Genomic DNA, 20,262 nt, shown 5'->3' on the forward strand with positions numbered 1-20,262 from the left:
AGTCTCAGAAAAAAAATAACTGAGTTCCTGAACCCAACCGAACAGAGTGAGGGAGCCACTCTGAGAAGGAGATCAAACAGGGGCCGCAGCTGAAAGCACACACAGCCCTCTGCAGGCTCTTCCCAGCCTCCTCTCCACCACTGCACCAGGTTCTGAGCCACAGCCACAGCCCAGCCCGTCCCATCCGGAGAAGAACCAGCCCACTGCCAGGCTCTGGCCAGCCCAGGAAGGATGCTGCAGTTTCTGAAGACCACACTCCCCTAAGTGGGAGGGGTCGCCAGGCAGCAGAAGAAGGGATGACCCTGGGCAGCCACAAGCACCTCATCCGCAGTCCTGTGCCAAGCCCAGACTGCAGTCCTGGCTCCTCTCTCCGGCCTCGGAAGGCCAGGTACCCAAAGTGTCCCTTCAGCCTCCAAATATGTTTTTCTTTTCGGTTCATTTTGCTGGGATGATGAGTTATTTGTGACCAAAAGAGCAAGACAGCCACAATTATGCGTATGTATAGCAGCATAGGAAAAAGTATAGACAGTCAAACCAAGATCTTGACAGTAGTTATTTCTGGGTGTGTTCAATGTTAGGTGATTTTAGTTTCCTTCTTTAGAAGCTATTAAATCTTTCTCCCAAATTAAACTTATATTACTTTTTTTTTTTTTTTTTGAGGCAGGGTCTCACTATGTAGTTGAGACTGACCTGGAACTCACTATGTAGCCTAGGCTGGTTTTGAACTCACAGCAATCCTCCTGCCTCAGCCTCCCCAGGGCTGGGATTACAGGCGTGCGTCACCACGCCCGGCTTTACTTTTATTATATAAGCACAAAATAGCTAATGTAGAAAAAGCTGCAAAGAAAAATTACAGAAGATTTTCCACAAGAGTCCTGTACTCAGGAATCGTGATTATTAACATTGTGATTTCTTACCTTACAGGTGCACACACACACAATGTGGCTATGGAATCAAGTGACACCAGCCACCCCGTAGCCATCTTTGCGACAGCTCAGTGGTCATAAAGTATTTGGAGACATGAAGAGATGTGAGGTTTTTGGTTTTTGGCTTTGTGGTACTGAGATTGAAGCCTCCACACTAAGCTGCGTCCCCAGCCCCCTCCCTTTTTGAACTTTTGTGTTAGCTAGGCTGGCTCAAACTTGCTATCCTCCTGCCTCAGCCTCCCAAAGGGCTGAGATTACAGGCGTGCACCACCACACCTGGCTACAATAGGTATTTTATAGCCATGGAGAATAACCTGAACCCTACTCCCATTTGAGATTCACATGGTCAGTAGTTAATGCATTACTGGGTGGGGAGGAAGGAGTGAAGAGATTTGGTGGACGCTCATAACACGTGGAAGGCGCTGGAGCCCAGGAGGAGGAGGTTATGAGCAAGGAAGTTGGCTACACTGAGCACTGCAGTGCGAAGGTCAGGCCAGCAGCGAGACCGAGGAGCCCCGGGAGGCTGCTCCCCAATGCTCCCTTCCGAAGTGCGGAGGGGACACAGGCAGGGAGCAGCCTACATCCACCTGGCCGCACCACTTCAGAAAATGACTTCTACGTGCCTTGATTTCCTTGTCTGCTAAACAGGAAAGGGCTGACAACAGCAAACTCTGCGGTTGTCTTGGGGACCGCAAGTACGCTGTACTCTTATCACAGTGCTCAGTGCCTGATTGGTATTTACTACACAGTCATGCTGGTGACAGGGAGGAGCACAGGAGTGGCTCATCCGGAAGGTTCTGGTACAAAACCCTGCTGGCAAGCAGGGACTCAGGCAACTCTGGTCCAAGGCTCAAACATCCGCCTCCTCACTGAGTCAAAGTAGGAGGACTGTGAGCCCCAGAAATCTTGGAGAGGTGACCAGGAGCTGTAGGTATGGTCAGAGAGCGAGCACTGTCCCAGGAGCCAAGGACAAAGGCTAAGGAGGGGCCACCCTGTCTGCATGGGCAGCCAGCAGCAGGGATCTGGTGACAGATGCGTGGCAGAGGTGCCACAGGTGCCAGAGACAAATGATCAGAGATGAAAAGAGCAGGCAGTAGGGACAGAGCCCACGGCAGGGCGCTGGAAGGTGGTGGGCGACAGAGCCGGGAGACGGTGAGGAGAGGCTCTCTAAATCGGAAGTGCTCTGATTGAAACAAGACCGCTGTCCCTACCTTTCCCACCCTAGGGGAAGGCGGTCCCACATTTCCGCCGTGCATTGCGATGAATCCAGCACACTGAAAGGACAAGCAAGTGACCTTAACCAAGCCCCACGGTGTGGAGCAGTGAGGAGCTCTGTGGGAGGTCTTTCTTCTGATGGGCACAGCTAAGAGATTATGACCATGGCTTTCCAGTGAGGAATACCGAGGTACTTTTAAATATCCAGGCCAGAACCACTGTTCTGGCGACTCTGTGCCTAGCACAATCTCTCAAAGCCTGCATTTCCACTTCTGTAAGTACCTACTCCAGAAAAATATGGATGACATTTAAAATGCATGTCACTGGGTCGGGGGTTTGGCTCAGTGGTTCCGCCGCCTGCCTCACAAGCACAAGGTCCTGAGTTCGATCCCTGGTACCAAAAAAATAAAAATACATGTCACTGAAGAAAGGGGTTGGAGCCCCATCCTTGGGTGGCTCCATCTCAGGAGTTTATGTTCGTGTTTAGAAGTACTCTGATGCCTCCTGAATTAGTCCAGTGGGAATACAGAGCACCCTTATGAAACAGTCCTGTCAAAAATGTGAACAAAAATCTAATCAAAGCTCTGTCTAACTTTCTATTTACAGAAAATACAGGGGATGGAGGTACAAATGAAATGGCCCTATGAGTAGGCAGTATAGTCGGGGATTGAGCTCAGCGGTTCGGTGGCCTGCCTAGCAAGTGCAAGGACCCCAGTTCAATCCCCGGGACAAAAAAAAAAAGAGAGAGAGTAGGCAGTATATAAATCTAGATAGTGGATCAGTCTCTAGTGACAAATAATCCAGTTTCTGCATCAAATTAATGGCAGGAAATTAAGAGGAGGAACAATAAAACAATTTAAGAAACATAATTAAAAAAATAACTGAGTTTGACAACCGAAACACTTCAAGAGGAAATTACCGTGCAATCTAGTAATTGACTACATTATGCTAAGTAAAATAAACCCTACTCAAAAGACAAATACTGTATAATTCCACTTTATATATGGTGGCTATAGAATAAGCCAATTTACAGAGACAGAAAACAGAAGTTACTGGGGACTTGGGAGCTGGGGCTCAAGGCTGCTGTTTAATCATTTCCATTTGGATGATTTTTTTAAGCCCCTGGAAATGGATGGTGCTGATCGTTCCACAACACTGTGAATATATTAAACACCTACTGAGTTGTACACTGACAGGGAAGTTGTACAGGTGTAATTTACCACAAGAAAGTAATTCCATTTTCTTATTCATCTCAAGCAATGGAAAGGGAAATCCACGGACACAGCCCACAGCAGCAGCTTGGAATCTCTGCTCTCATATCCATGACTCTCTCAGCCCACATTGTTTTTTTGGGGGGGGGTTGTTTTTGTTTTTGTTCTTTTGTTGTTGTTGTTGTTGTTGTTGTTTGCTTTTTGTTTTTGAGACAGGGTCTCACTATGTAGTTGAGACTGACCTGGAACTCACGTGTGTAGCCCAGGCTGGTCTCGAACTCACAGCGATCCTCCTGCCTCAGCCTCCCAGTAGTGGGATTACAGGTGTGCACCACCACGCCCAGCTGTTTTTGTTCTAAGACAGGGTTTCGCCTTGTAATGCAGGCTGGCCTTGAACTCACCATATAGCCATGGGTGGCCTCTAACTCAGGGCGATCCTCCTGCCTCAGCCTCTGGCGTGCTGGGATTACAGGCGTATATCGCCACTCCCAGCTCTTCAGCCCACTTTTATTTCTGCACACGTCTTGCTCACATCACCACCCCCAGCCCCACAGCCTTCAGTCCTGCACCTTGCCTCTCTCAGCCTCACTCCAAGGAAGAATGCTTCCTCTCCAGAATGAAAAGGAGTGAGGCTGGCTACAGAGGACCAACCAGCTGCCAAAGGTGGAAAGGTTGTGGTCACACCCACAGTGGTAATGGAACCCTAAGTCCTTAGTGCCCTCCACCCCACAGTGACCTCACCCCTTCACAGCCCCACAGGATTCTCACGCCCATTATCAGACCCAGTGGTACCGTGCCAAGCACAGGACCTATCTTCCTACAGTCCTTACAACAGTCAAGCATGGAACACTGTTGTTACCATTTTGCCAGAAACCAGGAGTCACACTGTCAAAGGCCTTGCCCAAACAAAGTCACATGGCTAAAAGTTTCTCAGTCCTTGGATTCAGATCACTCTACTAAGCAGCTGCCAGTTCAAGATTTACACTTCTGGGAGGTTTCCACAAGTGAGTAAACTGAGGCTACTCCTGGAGATCAAATGACTAAAGGAGTCGCTAGCAAAGTACAATTTTCTTCTCCTCAGGAGGCTCCCGCACCGATAAATGCCTCCCTTCTCTTCCCAAAATGTCAGCCTGCTGAGCCCAAATCCAGTCCGCTGGGTCTTGGCAGTGAAATGAGTACACACATTGCAAACTGTTAAGGTAACCACAGCTATGCGGGGGAGAGAGCGCCCAGACTCTGAGTGGCTTCTGGCTGATCTGGGACCCCTCTGCTCAAAAGCGGCACCTCAGACTCCCGCTGGCTGCAGTCACTTCCTATAAAAACAACTACTTGGGCCGGGGATTTAGCTCAGTGGTGCCGCCACCTGCCTCACAAGTGCAAGGACCGAGTTTGATCCCCAGTACCAAAAAAAAAAACAAAAACAAAAACAACCACTGTCCGCACCCTGATGGCTCCCAGTGCCCCAACTGTGGTTCTTTGTGGGTGTCCAAACTCACTTTGCTTCATCCAAGCTGCTACCCTCTGGCCAGGGCCACCCACCTCACCAAGATCGCACCTGTTTTGGGTTTCGTCATCCCTGGGCCTGGGCCTGCCTGGTTTAACCCAGATGTGCAAAGACAGCAGCCCCAGCGCTGTCCCTCTTCAAATTCCAACCATCCATGACCAAAGCTTATGATATATGCGGTCATAGGGCCCAGCAAGGAAAACAGAGATGTAAACTATAAACAGAGGGTAGGGAAGCTCAACAAAACACACAGGAAGAAGGAAGCATTTCAAAAGACCTTGTTTTCTCCACAAAGAATTTTTCCTGCTTATTTCATTATTTGTTTGAATTTTTAACCGAGTTTTCTACTTCAAGCCAACATTTTTATAATTAAAAAACATGCCTCATGGCCAGGCATGGTGGCCCAAACTATAATCCCAGCACTCTGGGAGGCTGAGGCAGAAGGATCACAAGTTGGAGGTTAGCCTGGGAAACTTAGCGATGAGTGATATTCTATCTCAAAAATTAAATAGATAGACAGACAGACAGACAGACAGATTTTTTTTTTTAAAGGCTGGAAATGTAGCTCAGTGCAAAAGCCCTGGGTTCAATCTCTAGCACCAAAAAGAGGGTGGGAAAACACCACAATTAAAAAATACTATCTAATTTGTTAGACAAATCATGGCACGTTAAATGTTCAGGGAAAAAAATTAGAGAAAAATCAAAGGTAGATGCACACTGGGTCATTCTGAGTTGGGAATTTTAATTTTATTAAGTAGGTAACTTAATTTTTCTTCATGTTATGTGATTCTGTTTTTCAGAACTTCTCCAGTGAAAGTCATTGCGTTTATGACAAATAAAACAGGATTCCTCTTACCCCTGTCAGGAGGCCCCCCTACTCACCTATCTCTGGAAGAGGGCAGGGAAATAAAAAAGCGAAGCTACTCTGAAGGTCTCGTCCGATGCCACTTTCAGGGCTACCTCATGCGGAACCTGTGAGGAGAAAGTTCCTTCATAATGACGTCAACCTTGCTTTGAAAAAAAGTCTCTAAAACTCATGAAAAACACAGTTGATGTGAATCATATGTCTGAGTGGCGGAGTTCCCGCTACGCTGGCCGAGTGCGCAGATATTCCGGACAGAAATTCTTCTCCCCACAGCGACGGCTCCTCCTGGGAGCGGCGGGAGGCAAAAAGCCTGGCCCTTGTCCGATGTTCCTGCCTGCAAGGCTGGCCACCGAGTCCCCAGTGCCTCCCCTCCTCAGCCCTAGGCGGCCTATTCCCTTCTCTAGGCCTCCTCCTTGTCAAAAGGTAGCAGGATCTGACGGTAATCATTTACTCTCGTAGATGACAGATTGCACGTCAGCAGATAACCTACGAGCTTCGCCGCTCATTAACATTTAAAACCTTCCCATCTCAGAAGGCAAAATCTCTACCAAGGAACTTCAGGCACCAGCCAGCAGGTGCAGTAATGCTTTCGCCCAAGGAAGAGTGCATTGGGTCCTGAAGGTCAATCTGATTTTAGACTTCCTGAGACTCAGGGTACCGGGGGAGTAGAAGCAGGAGTGCTGGTCCTGTCCTGCTTGGTTTCTCTGGGAAGACAAGCTGGGCTGGGCTGGGCTGGTTCCCGCGGCTGGGGTTCCTGGGAAACACTGAGATATCCTGCCGCTGCGACATCTGCAGCCTGCCGTCCCTGGACGAGCCCAGCCAGTGCTTTCCCCTTTGTTCCTCTCTTTCACGTTCACCCCTTTCCTCAGAGTTTCCAGGGACTGGACTGCGTTTCCTGGCAAGCTGCTTTCTCAGGTGGCGTTCGGCAAGCTTTTCAAACTGCAGGCCGCCTCATCCGCCAACCTGGAAGCTTCTTTAGGCTTCATGGGGCATTTTGGACTCTAACACTTCTGACCACAAAATATGTGCTTAAATTACACCTCTCCCTTAGTAGAGCTGTTATGAAAGTTCCCCTTCCTGGTCCTGAAGAAATCCTCCTCCTTTCTTCCTCCTTCTCCGACTCCCACATGCCTGGGTGGTTGTATGTTGGAAGCGAACTCCAACAAACAGCCCAACATATTAATGCATGTGGCCTGACTGTACCAGGTAACAGCTATTTCTTTAACCTTCACTCTGGTCTTATCTTATCTTCATATATTTTATCATTTAAATGTTAGATGAGCCAGGCATGGTGGCGCACGCCTGTAACCCCAGCACTCAGGAGGCTGAGGCAGGAGGATCGCTGTGAGTTTGAGACCAGCCTGGGCTACATAGCGAATTCCAGGTCCGTCTCAACTACGTAGTGAGACCCTGACTCAAAAGACCAAAATAAATAAATAAATAAATAAATAAATAAATAAGTGTTAGACGAGACACTGTGTCCTTCGAGAGTCACATAGAATTGAACCAAAACTTCATCCTGTAGTCTACAGAGCTCCGATCATTTCTGTAGTATTTAGTCTCTTTAGTATTTCCTCAGAGTCCTCTTTCACTCTGGATTCGGACATCTACTGACCTATTGATTTCACACAAATCTCCTAATTCTGGCATGTGTGTTTCTTTTGTTTTTCCTGGCAAGACCCTTAGCCACATTCCTAATTTTTAAAAAAATGAGTACAAGCCGGGTGTGGTGGCACATACATGTAATCCCAGCATTTGGGAGGCTGAGGCAGGAGCATCAAAACCAGCCTGGACTACTTAGTGAGTTTCAAGACCAGCCAGAGCTGTGTAGCAAGAATCTATCTCAACAAAACTAAAATACAATATTTTTTTAAACCATTAAATACCCCATGGCTCATTCCCTGCCCTCCTTTGAGTCTTCATTCAAGACGGCACCCGACTGGAACATTTCTCCAACTCTCCTTTTCTAATCACATCCAGCTCTTCTTCCCCTAAGCACTCAGTTCTCCTTCTCTTGCTGTTTCCCATAGCACCTTCTCCCCTCCATTCGACTTCTGTGCTATACTTATTGCCATATTGTAATTGATCTATTTATTATATGTGTTGCTGTAGTGTGGATCTGGAGCATCCCCCAAGGCTCATTGTTGAAGGCTTTGTCCCTGGGTGTGGTAGCACTGAGAGGTGCTAGAACCTGTAGGAGGTAAGGCCTAATGGGAGAAAGTTAGGTCATTGGTATTGTGTCCTTGAAGAGTGAGACTCCGGGACCGGGGATTATGGTCAGTGGTACTGCTGCTGCCTCAAAGGTACAAGGTCCCGAGTTCAATCCCTGGTACCAAAAAGGAAAAAAAAAAAATGATTGAGACTCCAGCCCTCTGTGTCTCTCTCTTTGCTCTGCAGCAACCATAAGGTGAGCAGGCCCTTTCCACCATGTGTTGCCACCGTGATGTCCTGTGCTACCACAAGCCCAAAGCAACAAAGCCAAGTGACCATGTGCTAAAACCTCTGAAACCATAAGCCACCATAAACCTTTCCTCCTTTTAAGTTGATTGTCTCAGGCATTTTGTTATAACAACAGAAAGCTGACTAACACATTATTGACGATCTTCACCTACAAGTTTATAAATTCCACGTGGGTGGGCCTTTGGTCAGTTTCATGTGCTATTGACTTCCTAGCCCCTGGGACAGTACCTGGTGAGGGGAAAAAAATGCTCAATAAATTGATGAGAAACTTTCATGGTATGGCATGTTTTGCTAAAAATGTGAGGTGAGGCTGGGGATTTAGCTCAGTGGTGCTGCCGCCTGCCTTGCAAGCACAAGGACCCAAGTTTGATCCCCAGTACCAAAAAAAAAAAAAAAATTTTGAGGTGAAGGGCTGCTGCATCACTGCTGCTCACAATGTATCCCTTAAGCAGCAGCATTAGGGTTCCCTGGGATCTGTCAGAAAATGCAGATCAGCCCCACCCAGACCTTCTGAATCTGCATCCGTGGTTAACAAGGCCCTCGGACAACCTGAATTGCATCCATGCACATTTGGACCTTACACACCTCTGTTTTCAAGAAGTTTTTCTCTGTGGGGGGTGGATCTTGATGCCTAGAGGAGGGGCTTATACCCTAGATATCATTTTGTACCTTATTAGCTATTTAAAAGTGATTAATCAACAGCTTGTAAAGTGGCACATAGTAAAAAGTACCCTTCAGCTGCTTCTCCCTGACCCTGTCTTGCTGTCTCGCTTTCCCCCACAACTCTCCCCTCGGTCTAACAAACACCTCTCTACTGAAGCTGGTGCAGAAGGCAAAAAAGATACAGACGCTTTGGATTTGAAGGAACTTTACTTTATGTATTCGAGTAGGAGAGAATGTCCCTGGCTTCCCTCCTCTTCCCTCAGAGGCCCCCACATTCAAAGTCACAGGGGCACCAGCAATACTGGCAGCAATGACAGGCTGTGCGTTTCATCTCCGGGGAGTCTCAGCCATGGCCACCTGCTCCAGCCTCGTGTGCTCCTTTGCCAGACACGTCAGACTCACAAGGTCCTCCAGCTGCTGAGCTGGAAGCAAAGTATTCAGACCGGTTGTCTTCCTGGCAGCTTTTCTGACCTGCGTGGAGAAGCCCTCGGCACCGTGCTCGCCAGTTTACTGGCACCTGCTTCCTCCACCTATGCCTTGCCTGTCCCACTGCATACAGGAGAGAAAGTCTCTGTCCCCCAGGTAGGGCAGGGACTCAGCAAGGAGGCTCCAAAGGAGAAGGAGAAACTCTGGAGTCTCACAGGAAGCTGCGGCTCAGCCAGTAGCCAAAGCAAGCAGACAAGAAGACACCGCGATGACCCCTCCTAAGGAAAAGCAGGGCACTAGGCTGCAAATGTCCCTGCTGGGTGGCCTCTGCTGCCCATGTGAGGACGGGACAATCTCCTGGCCTGCCCCACACCCACCAGCGAGAGTCTGGGACCCACCGGCGGGTTCCAGGCCGTTTGCTAAAGATCAGATCACTGAATGACAGTTTGCCGGATTCTCTGAGCTGTTGGGGGTTTTCTCCAACCTTCTATTCTTGTGTCTCCTCAGTCATTTCCAACGCCAAAAGGTCAGGCTTCCCTTAAATGTGCTCTGCTGCTCCCCGCTACTCCAGCTCCAAAGGCTGCCACACAAATCCCCAAACGGGGACATCCTAGAAGCTCCAGAGCTGGGGACCGAGGCCCTAAAAGGGGCAAGACTCAGAGTGGAGCTGGCGTGGAGCCAGGCAACCACTAAGTGTTTTAACTAAAACATAGAAAACTACTCGGTAGTTGCTTTGAGAGCCTTTATAGGGGTTTGGAGCATTCTTTCTTCCTCCCGTATCTGTGCACTGCTGAAATTATTCACAATGATTTCCTTCTAGGATGAGTAAACCCAAGTCTGGCAGCCCCCTTTCTGCGTGAAAGTGAACATATCAAAACCAAACAACGGTACAAGGGGTGGCTCACTCTGAGAGCACTAATTCTCCACAATCCCGAATAAGCACCAATGTTTAGATCAGCGTCCCACCCACAGTCTCCGTGTGAGTCCTCTGTGAGTCCCTGATGTGACTGTGTCTCCTTCTGGTCACCTAAAGCCGGACAGGAGGAAGTGCATCTCATCCCCTCTCTCCTTGCCCCAAGAACTCTCCTCTCGGTTTCTCTCTCTCATTCATTTTTTTTGTTTTGTTGAAAAGGCCCAGGGGTGAAATGCAATAAAAACAGTTGTTCAAAACTTTTTTTTTGGAAAGCAAGGAGCTGGGCCCTGGAATGCAGGCTTCGCTAGTGGTCGAGAAGACGTCACAAACGCAGAGCTGGTGCCCTGGAGTCCCCGTCACTTTTCTGCTTGATGGCTCTTTCGCACGTCCTAGCCACAGTCTGAGCCCTGCTCTTCTTAAGTCACCGCCATTAATTTTCCCATACCCTTACGGCTGCTCTGGTGACTTGGCCAAACCGAGGGCAGCCAACAGCCCCTCAGGCCGTAGCGCCAATGGGTGGCATTTGTCACCTGATGTACCAAAGCCAAATTTTAAATCCTACCGCTAATGGCTTGGACACTGAAATCTTCTACCCAGGAAAACAGGTCTCTCCTCGGGTTTCTGCTGTTGTTGGGGGTTTTCTGGTTTGGTTTGGGAAATGGCTCTTGACACTTCCTGGAGGGAATGGATGGGGAGCCCTCTTGAGGTGTCTGTGTGCCAGGGCTCCAGAGGGCCCGACTTCCTGGGTTACCACATCCCTCCCTGGGGCTTGGGCGGCTAGAAGGCAGGTTAAAAAGGGAAAGGTGTTTCAAAGGCTTCTGTTCTGCCTGGATCCATTGGCACTCCTCCTCCGCTCCCTCAGCTGACACCCGCTGAGGCTGCACTGAAGCCCTGGGGGATCCCGCAGTTCAGGATCCTGGGCTTAGCCCTGCCTCATGGAGTCCACTAAGCTGATCCTTGGGTGACTTGCCTGGCTCCCCACTCCCTCACCAGGGAAGACAGTACTGTCAGCACATCCATCTCCGAACCAAATCCTCCGTCATACCACACCTAGCACTGTGCTCACTCAGATCCCCGTGTCTAACCCGCTGCAGCGAATCCCGCTGCTTTTCATCCCTAAGTAGCCCAAGTCCACTGATCCCATCCTTTACCAACCCTGCGTCTTCAGCCTGGCTTCTCCATGAACATCCTGGCAAACATAATGGAAACCCGCTCCCCTCTCCTCCCACGTCTCTCCCTGCCAGCTCCAGGAATCCCCAAACCAGCTTCAGGAATCCCACCACAGTTGGTGTCTTTGCCAGTGAGTATGTGCCAGGCACCGAGCTATGTAAAGCATATGTTCTGATTGTATCCTAGGAGGTAGATATCTGCTTTACAGAAAGGAAACAGGGTTCACAGAAGTGAAGTAATTCGGATAGCTAACAGCAGAGCTGGAATATGATACTTCAATGGGCAAAGACAGTCACTAACCACACACAGCATGCCTCACACTAAATAAAAAGGCTACGATTTTACTTTCCCTCTGCCCTACCAGACCATAAAATCCCACTTTCGTTTTAGCCTGCATGGTTCACACAAAACACAGACCAGCAGGTTGCACACACTGCTCCTTTCCATCCTAAGGCCCTTATTTCCTAGAGCCTGTGGGGGCCTGGGGGAATAACCAGCAGGAATCAGGGGCAGGGGGAGAAATGCAGAAGGCGTGCGGAGTCTTATTCTGTACAACACGTCACTCGATCTCAAGATGAGCCGGGTCAAGAACTGGCTGTGAGCCGATCCCTGTCCACTCCGATCTGGACTTGCCCTGACCTGGTCCAGAACAGTTTATTTCCAGGAAAGAAGCATAGTAAGAAAGTATGTGCTTCGCTTCAGACAAAGAGAATTAAGCTAGTGACTCTTGTTTCTCTCTGGAGCACCTTCAAATATACAGCCAGCCAAAAAACACCAGTCGTGAGTAAGCCAGCTTGAGTCTGAATCCTGCTTCAGGCTGTGTGGGATTTGGAAACTCCAGTCTAGCTCGGGGGCCAGTCCCAAGCTCCTCTGTGGAATCCAGTCAACTGCTGGGCCATCTTGCCTCTATCCAGGATTCCTCCTCCTGCCCCCGGAGCAGAGCTCCTCCCTCACCTCCTACTCTCAGACCCTCTTCTACTGGGATCCACTCAGGTCCCTGGCCAAGAAAGAGCCCGTCTAAAGCCCAAAGACTGAAAAAGAATGTTTTAATAAATACAAAAATCTCCAATAATGACTCTGCTCAGCTCAGGGGCAGCAGGAGTGGAATGGGGGGGCCCTTGGTGCTGAGTGAGGATAAATTAAAAATCCCAACAAGCAGTGACATATGTACAAAAAGAAATGGGCGGGGCTTCCAGGGCAGAGCCCAGAGGGCGGCAGGGCAGCGCTGGAGTGGATGTGGCCTTGGCCTTGGCCTGGCCTGGCCACCTCTCTCCCTTGTGGAGCTGTGGTTCCCAGAGGTAGTGGGGAAGGGAGAAGAGGCAGAATGGAGGAGCTAAAGGCACTGGGCTCCCGCACAGGCACAGGAGAAGGCAGCGTCCTCAGCGCAGCCCCTTCCCCCAGCTCAGGCCCCTCCTCTTGGTCACGCGGCCTTCCGGCTGCTCCCTAGGAGCCTTCAGCTACTTTCTCCAGCTCTGGAAGAGTCCTGGTTTCGGGGGCCGCTAGGGATAGAAGGGAGCAAAGTTGGAAGAGGAGAGGGAACAGGGTGGCATGGAAAAAGGTGTGGGGGACATGAGCAGAACATCCCTCCCTGTCCGAGGAAAGGAAGAGTTGTCCAAACAAGTCGGTGCGCACCAGCTGTGCGATCTGCGATCTGTCCAGTTGCTGCCTTCCTCGGAGTTCAGAAATCTCATTTGCAAAGAAGCGATCACACATGACAACCCTGGGACCGCCTGTGTGGGTGGACTACGAAGGGGCCTGTAAAGCGCCGCCGGGTTCCTGACAACAAGGGGCTCCCAGGGCTCCCCTCCCTCCCAGGTCCACGGCTGCTGCCCCTGGCCTCCCTCACTTACGCTGCCGGGGGACGCAGTGGGGGCAGCACCGACCGTCCTTCCGCGAGCCACAGGACAGCGACAAGGAGCAGTCATCCCGGTCACAGTGGGGCACCCCTGCCTGGTGCGGCACAAAGCAGAGGCTGAGGCTCCCCAGTGGCCCTGGGGCACAGTGGACGGCAGCCTTCCAGGAAGCCCACTGCCGGGAGTCTGCCCTCCACGCGGAACCCCACTTACCCCACACCTGCAGGTGATACAGCTCATCTCCCCGAAGGGGGGCACTGATGGGTGCCAGCTCTGGCTCTCTGGGAACCACTGTCCCGCAAAACGGCAGCCCCGGGGGCCATCAGCCTGCATGGAGTCCCCCAGCTGGGGGTGGGACCCTGACCCCACGGTTGGGGGGAGGAAGCAGGGGTCAGCCCCGGAGGGCCACCCAGCTTTGATTCCTCTTTGAATCCCCACCACCTACCAGTTTCTGTCATTTAGTGGGTGACAAATGTGGATGGATGGATGGATGGATGGATGGATGGATGGATGCAGTAGAAACTAAAGCCCATCACATCCCACTGGTACACACACATTCTGTCCACTGTGCTTAGAGGTTTGGCTCCAGGCTGTGCACACAGCGGTGCTCAGCAGATGCTGAAGTAGCTGAGAAGCCCCTCACCCAAAGCATGCCTCCCCTCACCCAGGTTAACACCAACCCCCAAATTTAAGGTCTCAGTGCCCAAGTTCCTCACCTGGACACTGTTTGCAGCAGTCAGTGGGGTTGGCCCGGACAGGCTGGGCACAGGCCAGCCGGGGACACTGCACCTTCTCACAGTGCACCTCTCCAGTGCCCCCCTGCAGGGACCCATCGGTGATGGGTTCAGGAAGGAGAAGGACACAAAAGCCTCCTGCTTCCTCCCTCTTCTTCCCCCAGCTCCAGTGAAACATATGCATGGTGTTTTACTCAGAGTCCTGGGCTTGCTTTATATACCTGGACTCAAATCCTCATTGTGCCCTACAAGGTAGGTGGCTTGTATTTGCTTACAGAAGAGCAGAGGGGCAACACAGGGAGGTTCAGAAAGCACCAGTGTCATATGGAGCCGGTCGGGGGCAGAGGCAGAATTCGCACCCAGGTCAGCCCTTTCTCTTCTCGTATAGCAGTGATAGAGCTTCCAGTGATAACAAACAGCCCACTGCAGCATGCATGCCATAGGTTCGCCACCACTGTCCTATGGGAAGCTGGCTGTCAAAGCCCACCAGAGTTTTCTAGTGTGTTTGCATCCTTGAGTCCTCCCGACACCGATAGCTCTGCTCTCTGGCCACCCCTCCCCATCTCTGCGGACTTCAGTGGCACCGGAGACGATGGGGGCAGCCTTACCTTGCAGGTGCAGATAGCACACTTAATTAAGCCAAAGGGAGGCACAACAGGGTGCCACCGGGTACCCGCTGCCCGCCAGCTCCGGTCACCATCAAAGTAGCAGCCTGGTGAGGGAGGATGCCCAGCTGCCATTAGTACTGAGCTCAGCAGCTGAGCCCACACTCAAGGCACAAACCCAAAGGCCACTGGGGGCTGGAAACAGAGGCCTGTTGGGTGTCACCTGGCACCTGGCCCTTTGCCCTTTGCCCCCACCCACACACATACTCTCTCTCTCTCTCTCTCTCTCTCTCTCTCTCTCTCTCTCAAACACAGTGGCTCCTTGAATCTTCCCACCCCTGCACACAGCCTTCCAGCTCACCCTCTCCCGGGTCCCGGCTCCTGGGCAGCCCTGGCAGGTCTCTGATGTCTTGCTTCTCTGTGGAGCCAAAGGGAAGGAGATGGAAGGTGACCCGCCTGCCCCGCTCCCTGGGAACTCACCCCCCACAGCCCTGCAAGGAACTCACCGGGGCACACTGGGCAGCACTGGTCAGGGGCCTGCACCGGGTGTGGGCAGCTGGGGGGTGGACACACCACGGGGTCACAGATCACCGTCCGTCTCTGCAGACAGGAGCAGAGACTTGGACCAGTTCCAGGCCCTTGACCCCGACCCCCCTCAGCCTCTTCCTAGACCTCGTACTCACCTGGCAGGTGCAGAGGGAGCAGAGTGGGTCGTAGGTGGGTGCCCAGCGAGCCCCGTGGGGGCGCTGCTGCCCCTCAAAGAAGCACATGTTGGGGTCTCGGGGCCGGCCTGAGCCTCCAGGTTTGGCAGGGGCAGGGGCCTCGGGGGCGGGAGCAGCGGGCAGCGTGTGCTGGGCAGCTGCATCCAAAGCACCAGGTGTCCGCAGCCCCTCCACACTGACCGAAGCGAGGCGCTGGCCCCCCACCTCACACTGGTTGGCAATGTGCACCTGGAAGGAAAGGCCAGCTGAGGAGGCGCCACCCGCCACGGCTGGCCAGGGTCGGACGCACCTCTACCCCAGGAGCACTGTGGGGCCAGGGGCCTGCTGTTTGCCACGGCAATCACCCAGCTGCACGGCCAGGCCTGTGGGCAGCCAGCCTCCTTAGGCAGCTTGTGTGGCTTCCTCCTTCTCATCGCCGAGGTTTGAGAGTACCACCCCCGGGCGGCCCAGAGAGAGCAAGTGACGCGTGCAAAGACACTGGGGCCAGCCGGACTGCTCACTTACCTGCCCTCGGAGCTCCCCCCGGGGGCTCCCCTTGGTGGTGATCAGCAGGGAGGCAGTGCCCTGTGCCAGGTGTCGCAGCAGCTCGGGCTCCAGGTCCTTCACTACACCCTGGGCCTGTGGGCACACGGGATGAGAGATGATGAGAACAAGGCATAGTAGGGTGGGAAACCTGGTGTCCCGTCTGTAGAAGGAACTGAGACCCAGGAAGATTAAAGTCTCTAGGGGGCAGCAAAGCCACAGGCAGTAGTGTAAAGCTTGAAGCCAGGTCTCTCTGACTCCAGGTCCATGGGTTTGGTCCATCCCCCAACCCTCCAGAGACCATATGAAGATCTACCCGTCAGACTCCCCGAGAAGGACACAGAAAGTGAAAAAGACACAATAAAGAGCCGAGTCAGATTCATACCCAGCCTGTCTGGCTACCGGGGCCAGGCCCGCTCTATAATCCTGCGCTGCCAGCAGGCCAGCGGAAGCTGTCTCCCCGTATCGGGTCCTCACCTCGGGGCCGTAGAATCCCTTCAGCAGCCGCTGGGGCCCTGGCATCCCAGGAGGCCCTAGGAGGTGGGCCGTGACAGTGCCCTGTTCTGAGCCGCCCAGCCCAGCCAGCAGCACTTCATAGTGTAGGTGACAGTGTGTATCCAGGGAGAGCCACGCGTGCCCTGCTGCCTGGCTCTGCACAGGGGGCAGCACCAGGGCTCCTGCCAGGGGTGCAGGCGATGCTGGGTCCAGACAGAGGAGGGGACAGATGAGAGGTCAGCCTAGAGCCCTTAATCTCAGCACTCTCCGTCTCCCCCAGCACAGACTCTGTGAACGCAAAGGCACTGTCCATAGGCCCAGCGCCTGGGGAGCAGGGAGTGTTCGACTCCTGCACCACAGCAACAGCCGGGGCCTGCCAGCAGGACCGCCCTGCATGCGCCCCTTCTCCAGATGCCAGCCCGAAGCTCACACAGGGAGGACACACCAGACTCTGGCCGGCTGGCAGCATCTCTCACGCATCTGAGTCACGGGGCAGGGGACACAGGAGGGCCAGCAGAGCCCGAGCACTCACTCTCGTGGCGGGCGCTGTGCCCACTGTAGGGCAGGGTGGCCACTTGCCCCCGCAGCTCCCCGTCTGGAACGTCCTTGGTGCCCACATTCAGAAACAGCTCATTCTGCAGTAACATATGAGCCCCTCGGGCCCCCAGCCCAGGGCAGATTCCCACAGCCTGGGGGACAAAGAAGAATAAGCCCCTCAGCTTTCGCACAGCCCCAATTCTGAGGCCTTTCCACACTGTGTCCCAGCTATACCCATACACACCTCCCCCCAACGTTACACTAGCACAGGACTTTCTGGGTCAAGTCCTTCCTCCGCCCCTTCCTAGCTGCACAACAACCTGGAACAGTTATTCACTCTCTGGCCCTTCATTCCCTCATCTATTAAGTGGGTACTGTGAAAGGTAAAATAAGGTACCCAGTGCAGTGCCTCCTCTCCTCCCCACTGTGCTGGGGACTGAACCCAGGGCCTCATACATAAGCCAGCACGCCACACTGAGCTACCTGAAGCATAGAAAGTAGTGATCATTGCCATCATATTGGTTAGTACGCAGTCGATTGCACCAGTCCTCTCATCTAAGTCTTCCCATTTAACTGTAGTTTGCTGAGCTGGGCATGGTGGCACACACCTGTAATCCTAGCACTCAGGAGGCTGAGTCAGGAGGACCACAGTGAGTGAGTTCAAGTCCAGCCTGAACAACACAGCGAAACTGTCTCAAATAAACAAACTGTGGCTTATTGAAAACAGGGGCCACATCTGATTGTCTTTGTACTCTAGTCCCCAGTCTGAAGCTCACTAAAAATGTGTCATATGAGTTCATGAAAGAGCCCAGGAGGAAGCAAACGACACTGCACATCCCTGCTCTCCCCGGCCCACGCTTCAGCCCCACTGGCACTTGGGCCCTGTGGCCCAGCTCTCCCGGAGCCCTCACCGTGTATCCTCCGGGCTGGAGTCCAGCCATGCGGCACAGGATAGTGCGCTGATTCCTCCGCTGAGGCTTGGTCTCCAGGGTCATGGCCACCACCTCGCTGCCCGTACCCACCACTTGGACCTGGTGGTCAGGGGAAGGGAGGGCGAATTGGAAAAGGGAAAGGCAGCAAAGCCCTGGGCCCTACCCTACTGCTCTCCCCACCTCTTGCAGCCTCTGACTCTACCTGGTAGACCAGAGAGCCGTTTCCTAGCAGTATGAGGCTGGCGGAGCCGGCAGCACCCGTGTGAACAGGGACCAGGGCATCGGCCCCACAAAGGACACTTTGTAGGACTGCAGAGGGTGAAGAGAAACGGCGCAGGCTTGTTCCATGCCTGCACATCCCCCGAGACCCCAGCCCTCATCTGTGCCTCTCGGTCATGTGCATCTAAGGTGCCAGGCCCCAGCTCGCCTCACCATCGCAGCTCTGCCTGGCAGCAATGTGCCCACTGATGCGCAGCTCTGGTCCACCCACTCTCTCCAGGGCTATCTGCAGCTCCCCCAGCACCAGCCAGTCCATCTCCTGCGCTGTCAGGCTGGGCAGCACCTCAGCGAAGCCAGGATCCTGGCGACAGAGCAGGGTACAGTGGGTGACAGTGAGAGGCCAGAGCGGATGACAGCGGGGGTGGGACTCTCCCTCACCTGGGCTGAGGTGTTGGCCTGGAGTTCGCGAAGCAGCTGCCCCTTATGCAGAATCTGGAGCCTCACAGGAACTTGGGCTGGTCCTGCAATGGCCACACGTGTGGACGCTTCTGAGAGGCCGCGCCCTCCCCACCTCCTCCAGCCTCCCCCTACCCCTCTTACTTGCACTCATGGGTTCCAGCAGCCCCCGGAAGAGCAGCAGGAAATGCAAGGAGTCCTCTGTGTCGCTGAGGGTAAGCACAGCAATGCCCCCTGTGCCCTGCTGCTGGGAGTCTTCCAGAGTCAGGATGGCACTGAAGGTCTCTGGGGGAGGAGAGACAGTGACAGCCGCTCAGAAAATCCCTCCTCAGCCCACACGTCCGTGTGCAGAGGGTGTGCGCTCCCCTTACCTGCAGCCAGGGCCCGGTGCCGGATAAGAGGCCCCCAGACCTCCCCTGAGGGGTGGGCAGGTGTCACGAGTGCCACGTGCAGCTGTTCTGCCCTAAGGAGCCGCAGGGACAACCGAGGCACTGCCCTCCACACCCCACAGACCTGGAGCAGAGAGAGAAGGCCCACACTTAGACAGCACCCTGACGGGCACTGAGAGACCCAGGCCCAGTAGGGGAAGATGCAGAGGGAGCCCCAGGGGCCCTAAGGGGCTTAAGAAGGGGCCTAGGAGCTCAAATCCTGGCTGCACCACTAACTAGCTGTGTGACCTTGGACAAATCACAGTCTGACACTGAGCCTCAGTGCCCTCATCTGTAAAATGGGCCCCCTAATGTCAGCGCCTTCCTGCCACTGGGCTGTCCAGAGGGCCTGGAGCGGCCATACGCAGCCTGCTCTCAGCACAGGGCCCAAGCGCTCATAAACGGTATCATCTCACCAGGCCATCTCGGGTGGGAGCTGCAGGGTGTTCAAATAGGACGCTGCCCGCGGCGTCTGAGAAGCGGACCCGGCTGGGGCGGTCCAGCCTGGGAAGGAGAGAGGTCCAGTGAGGCCTGGAGGGAGCCTGGGCTCCCCTCCGCACCCCCCTGCGACTCCCTCCTTCCTTCCTTCCCCTTTCTCACTGCCGGTAAGAGATGGAGAAGCGGAGGCTGGAGCGCTGCAGCGAGACCCGGGCACGTGCCACAGCCGGCGACCTCGGCCCGGTCAGCAGCGCCACGAAGTCTGCGAGGGGAGGAAGGCAGCCCGGACACTGTCGGCCCCCGCCAGCGGCCGCCCCGGCCACGACCCCACGCCCTCGGCCCCCGCCTACCCACCCGTGTGGCCGTCGGTGCGCGCGCGCTCCTCGGCCCCCTGCTCTCCGCGGTGGCCGTAACTGCGGTGCTCCGGGTCCCTCGGATATTCGAAGGGCAGGCTTGGCGGCGGCTCCAAGCTGCTGCGCTCTGTGCCGAGGCAAGAGACGCTCTGGCTCCGGCAGGCCGCCCCAGTCCAAGCGGCCCAAGACCCGGGACTGCGGCCCGGCCAGCAGAGCCGTGCTTACCCTGGGGGCAGGTCTGGCAGCAGTGTCCCGGCAGCTGGCGAGGCTGCCCGCAGGCCAGGGCTGGGCACTCGGGCTTGATGTTTTTGCAGCTGACCCTGCTAGGGCCCCTCCCGCGACGACCCCACTGAGGCTGATCGCAGAGAACGCGGAAAAGATCAAGTGAGTGCAAGATGTCCGACGGTCAGGGAGAGGAGGGGACTGGGCCTGCGACGGGGTCGTTGGGCAGCCGGAGGGGCTGTAAGCGACTTAACCTCCCTGGGCTCAGGGTCCCGGTCTGGAACCGGGAGGGAGTTGCGCGAGACGGGCGACAGGCAGCTGGCTGCCCGACTCGCCGCTGCGATCCGGAGCCCTAACACCTGAGCCCCCGGCCCCTCTTGGCGCCCGCAAAGC

General features: G+C 54.0%; 2 protein-coding genes across 2 annotated transcripts in view; one reads left to right on the forward strand and one right to left on the reverse strand.

The window, feature by feature from the left end:
- Positions 1 to 12,409: 12,409 nt before the first annotated feature.
- Positions 12,410 to 20,262, reverse strand: part of Chrd (chordin) — an 8,998-nt gene continuing 1,145 nt past the window's right edge. The window contains exons 2-22 of the mRNA XM_010624562.3: positions 19,873 to 20,054; positions 19,649 to 19,774; positions 19,457 to 19,556; positions 19,273 to 19,360; positions 18,800 to 18,941; positions 18,573 to 18,713; positions 18,411 to 18,493; positions 18,186 to 18,333; positions 17,956 to 18,062; positions 17,733 to 17,852; positions 16,817 to 16,973; positions 16,267 to 16,487; positions 15,772 to 15,885; positions 15,229 to 15,495; positions 15,052 to 15,145; positions 14,907 to 14,963; positions 14,549 to 14,652; positions 13,923 to 14,025; positions 13,420 to 13,565; positions 13,204 to 13,303; positions 12,410 to 12,852 (exon numbers count right to left, since the gene is read on the reverse strand). Of these exons, the coding sequence (XP_010622864.1) occupies positions 12,797 to 12,852; positions 13,204 to 13,303; positions 13,420 to 13,565; positions 13,923 to 14,025; positions 14,549 to 14,652; positions 14,907 to 14,963; positions 15,052 to 15,145; positions 15,229 to 15,495; positions 15,772 to 15,885; positions 16,267 to 16,487; positions 16,817 to 16,973; positions 17,733 to 17,852; positions 17,956 to 18,062; positions 18,186 to 18,333; positions 18,411 to 18,493; positions 18,573 to 18,713; positions 18,800 to 18,941; positions 19,273 to 19,360; positions 19,457 to 19,556; positions 19,649 to 19,774; positions 19,873 to 20,054 (2,656 nt within the window). The 3' untranslated portion in view covers positions 12,410 to 12,796. The remainder of the gene's footprint in view (positions 12,853 to 13,203; positions 13,304 to 13,419; positions 13,566 to 13,922; positions 14,026 to 14,548; positions 14,653 to 14,906; positions 14,964 to 15,051; positions 15,146 to 15,228; positions 15,496 to 15,771; positions 15,886 to 16,266; positions 16,488 to 16,816; positions 16,974 to 17,732; positions 17,853 to 17,955; positions 18,063 to 18,185; positions 18,334 to 18,410; positions 18,494 to 18,572; positions 18,714 to 18,799; positions 18,942 to 19,272; positions 19,361 to 19,456; positions 19,557 to 19,648; positions 19,775 to 19,872; positions 20,055 to 20,262) is intronic.
- The window catches only part of Thpo (thrombopoietin), a 9,607-nt gene continuing 9,317 nt past the window's right edge, over positions 19,973 to 20,262 (forward strand). Inside the window, exon 1 of the mRNA XM_010624245.3 lies at positions 19,973 to 20,031. The gene's annotated coding sequence lies outside the window, so the exon portion shown is untranslated. The remainder of the gene's footprint in view (positions 20,032 to 20,262) is intronic.

Source organism: Fukomys damarensis, unplaced genomic scaffold, assembly GCF_012274545.1.
Source record: "Fukomys damarensis isolate Sample0158 unplaced genomic scaffold, DMR_v1.0_HiC HiC_scaffold_12, whole genome shotgun sequence".
NCBI classification, from domain to species: Eukaryota; Metazoa; Chordata; class Mammalia; order Rodentia; family Bathyergidae; genus Fukomys; species Fukomys damarensis.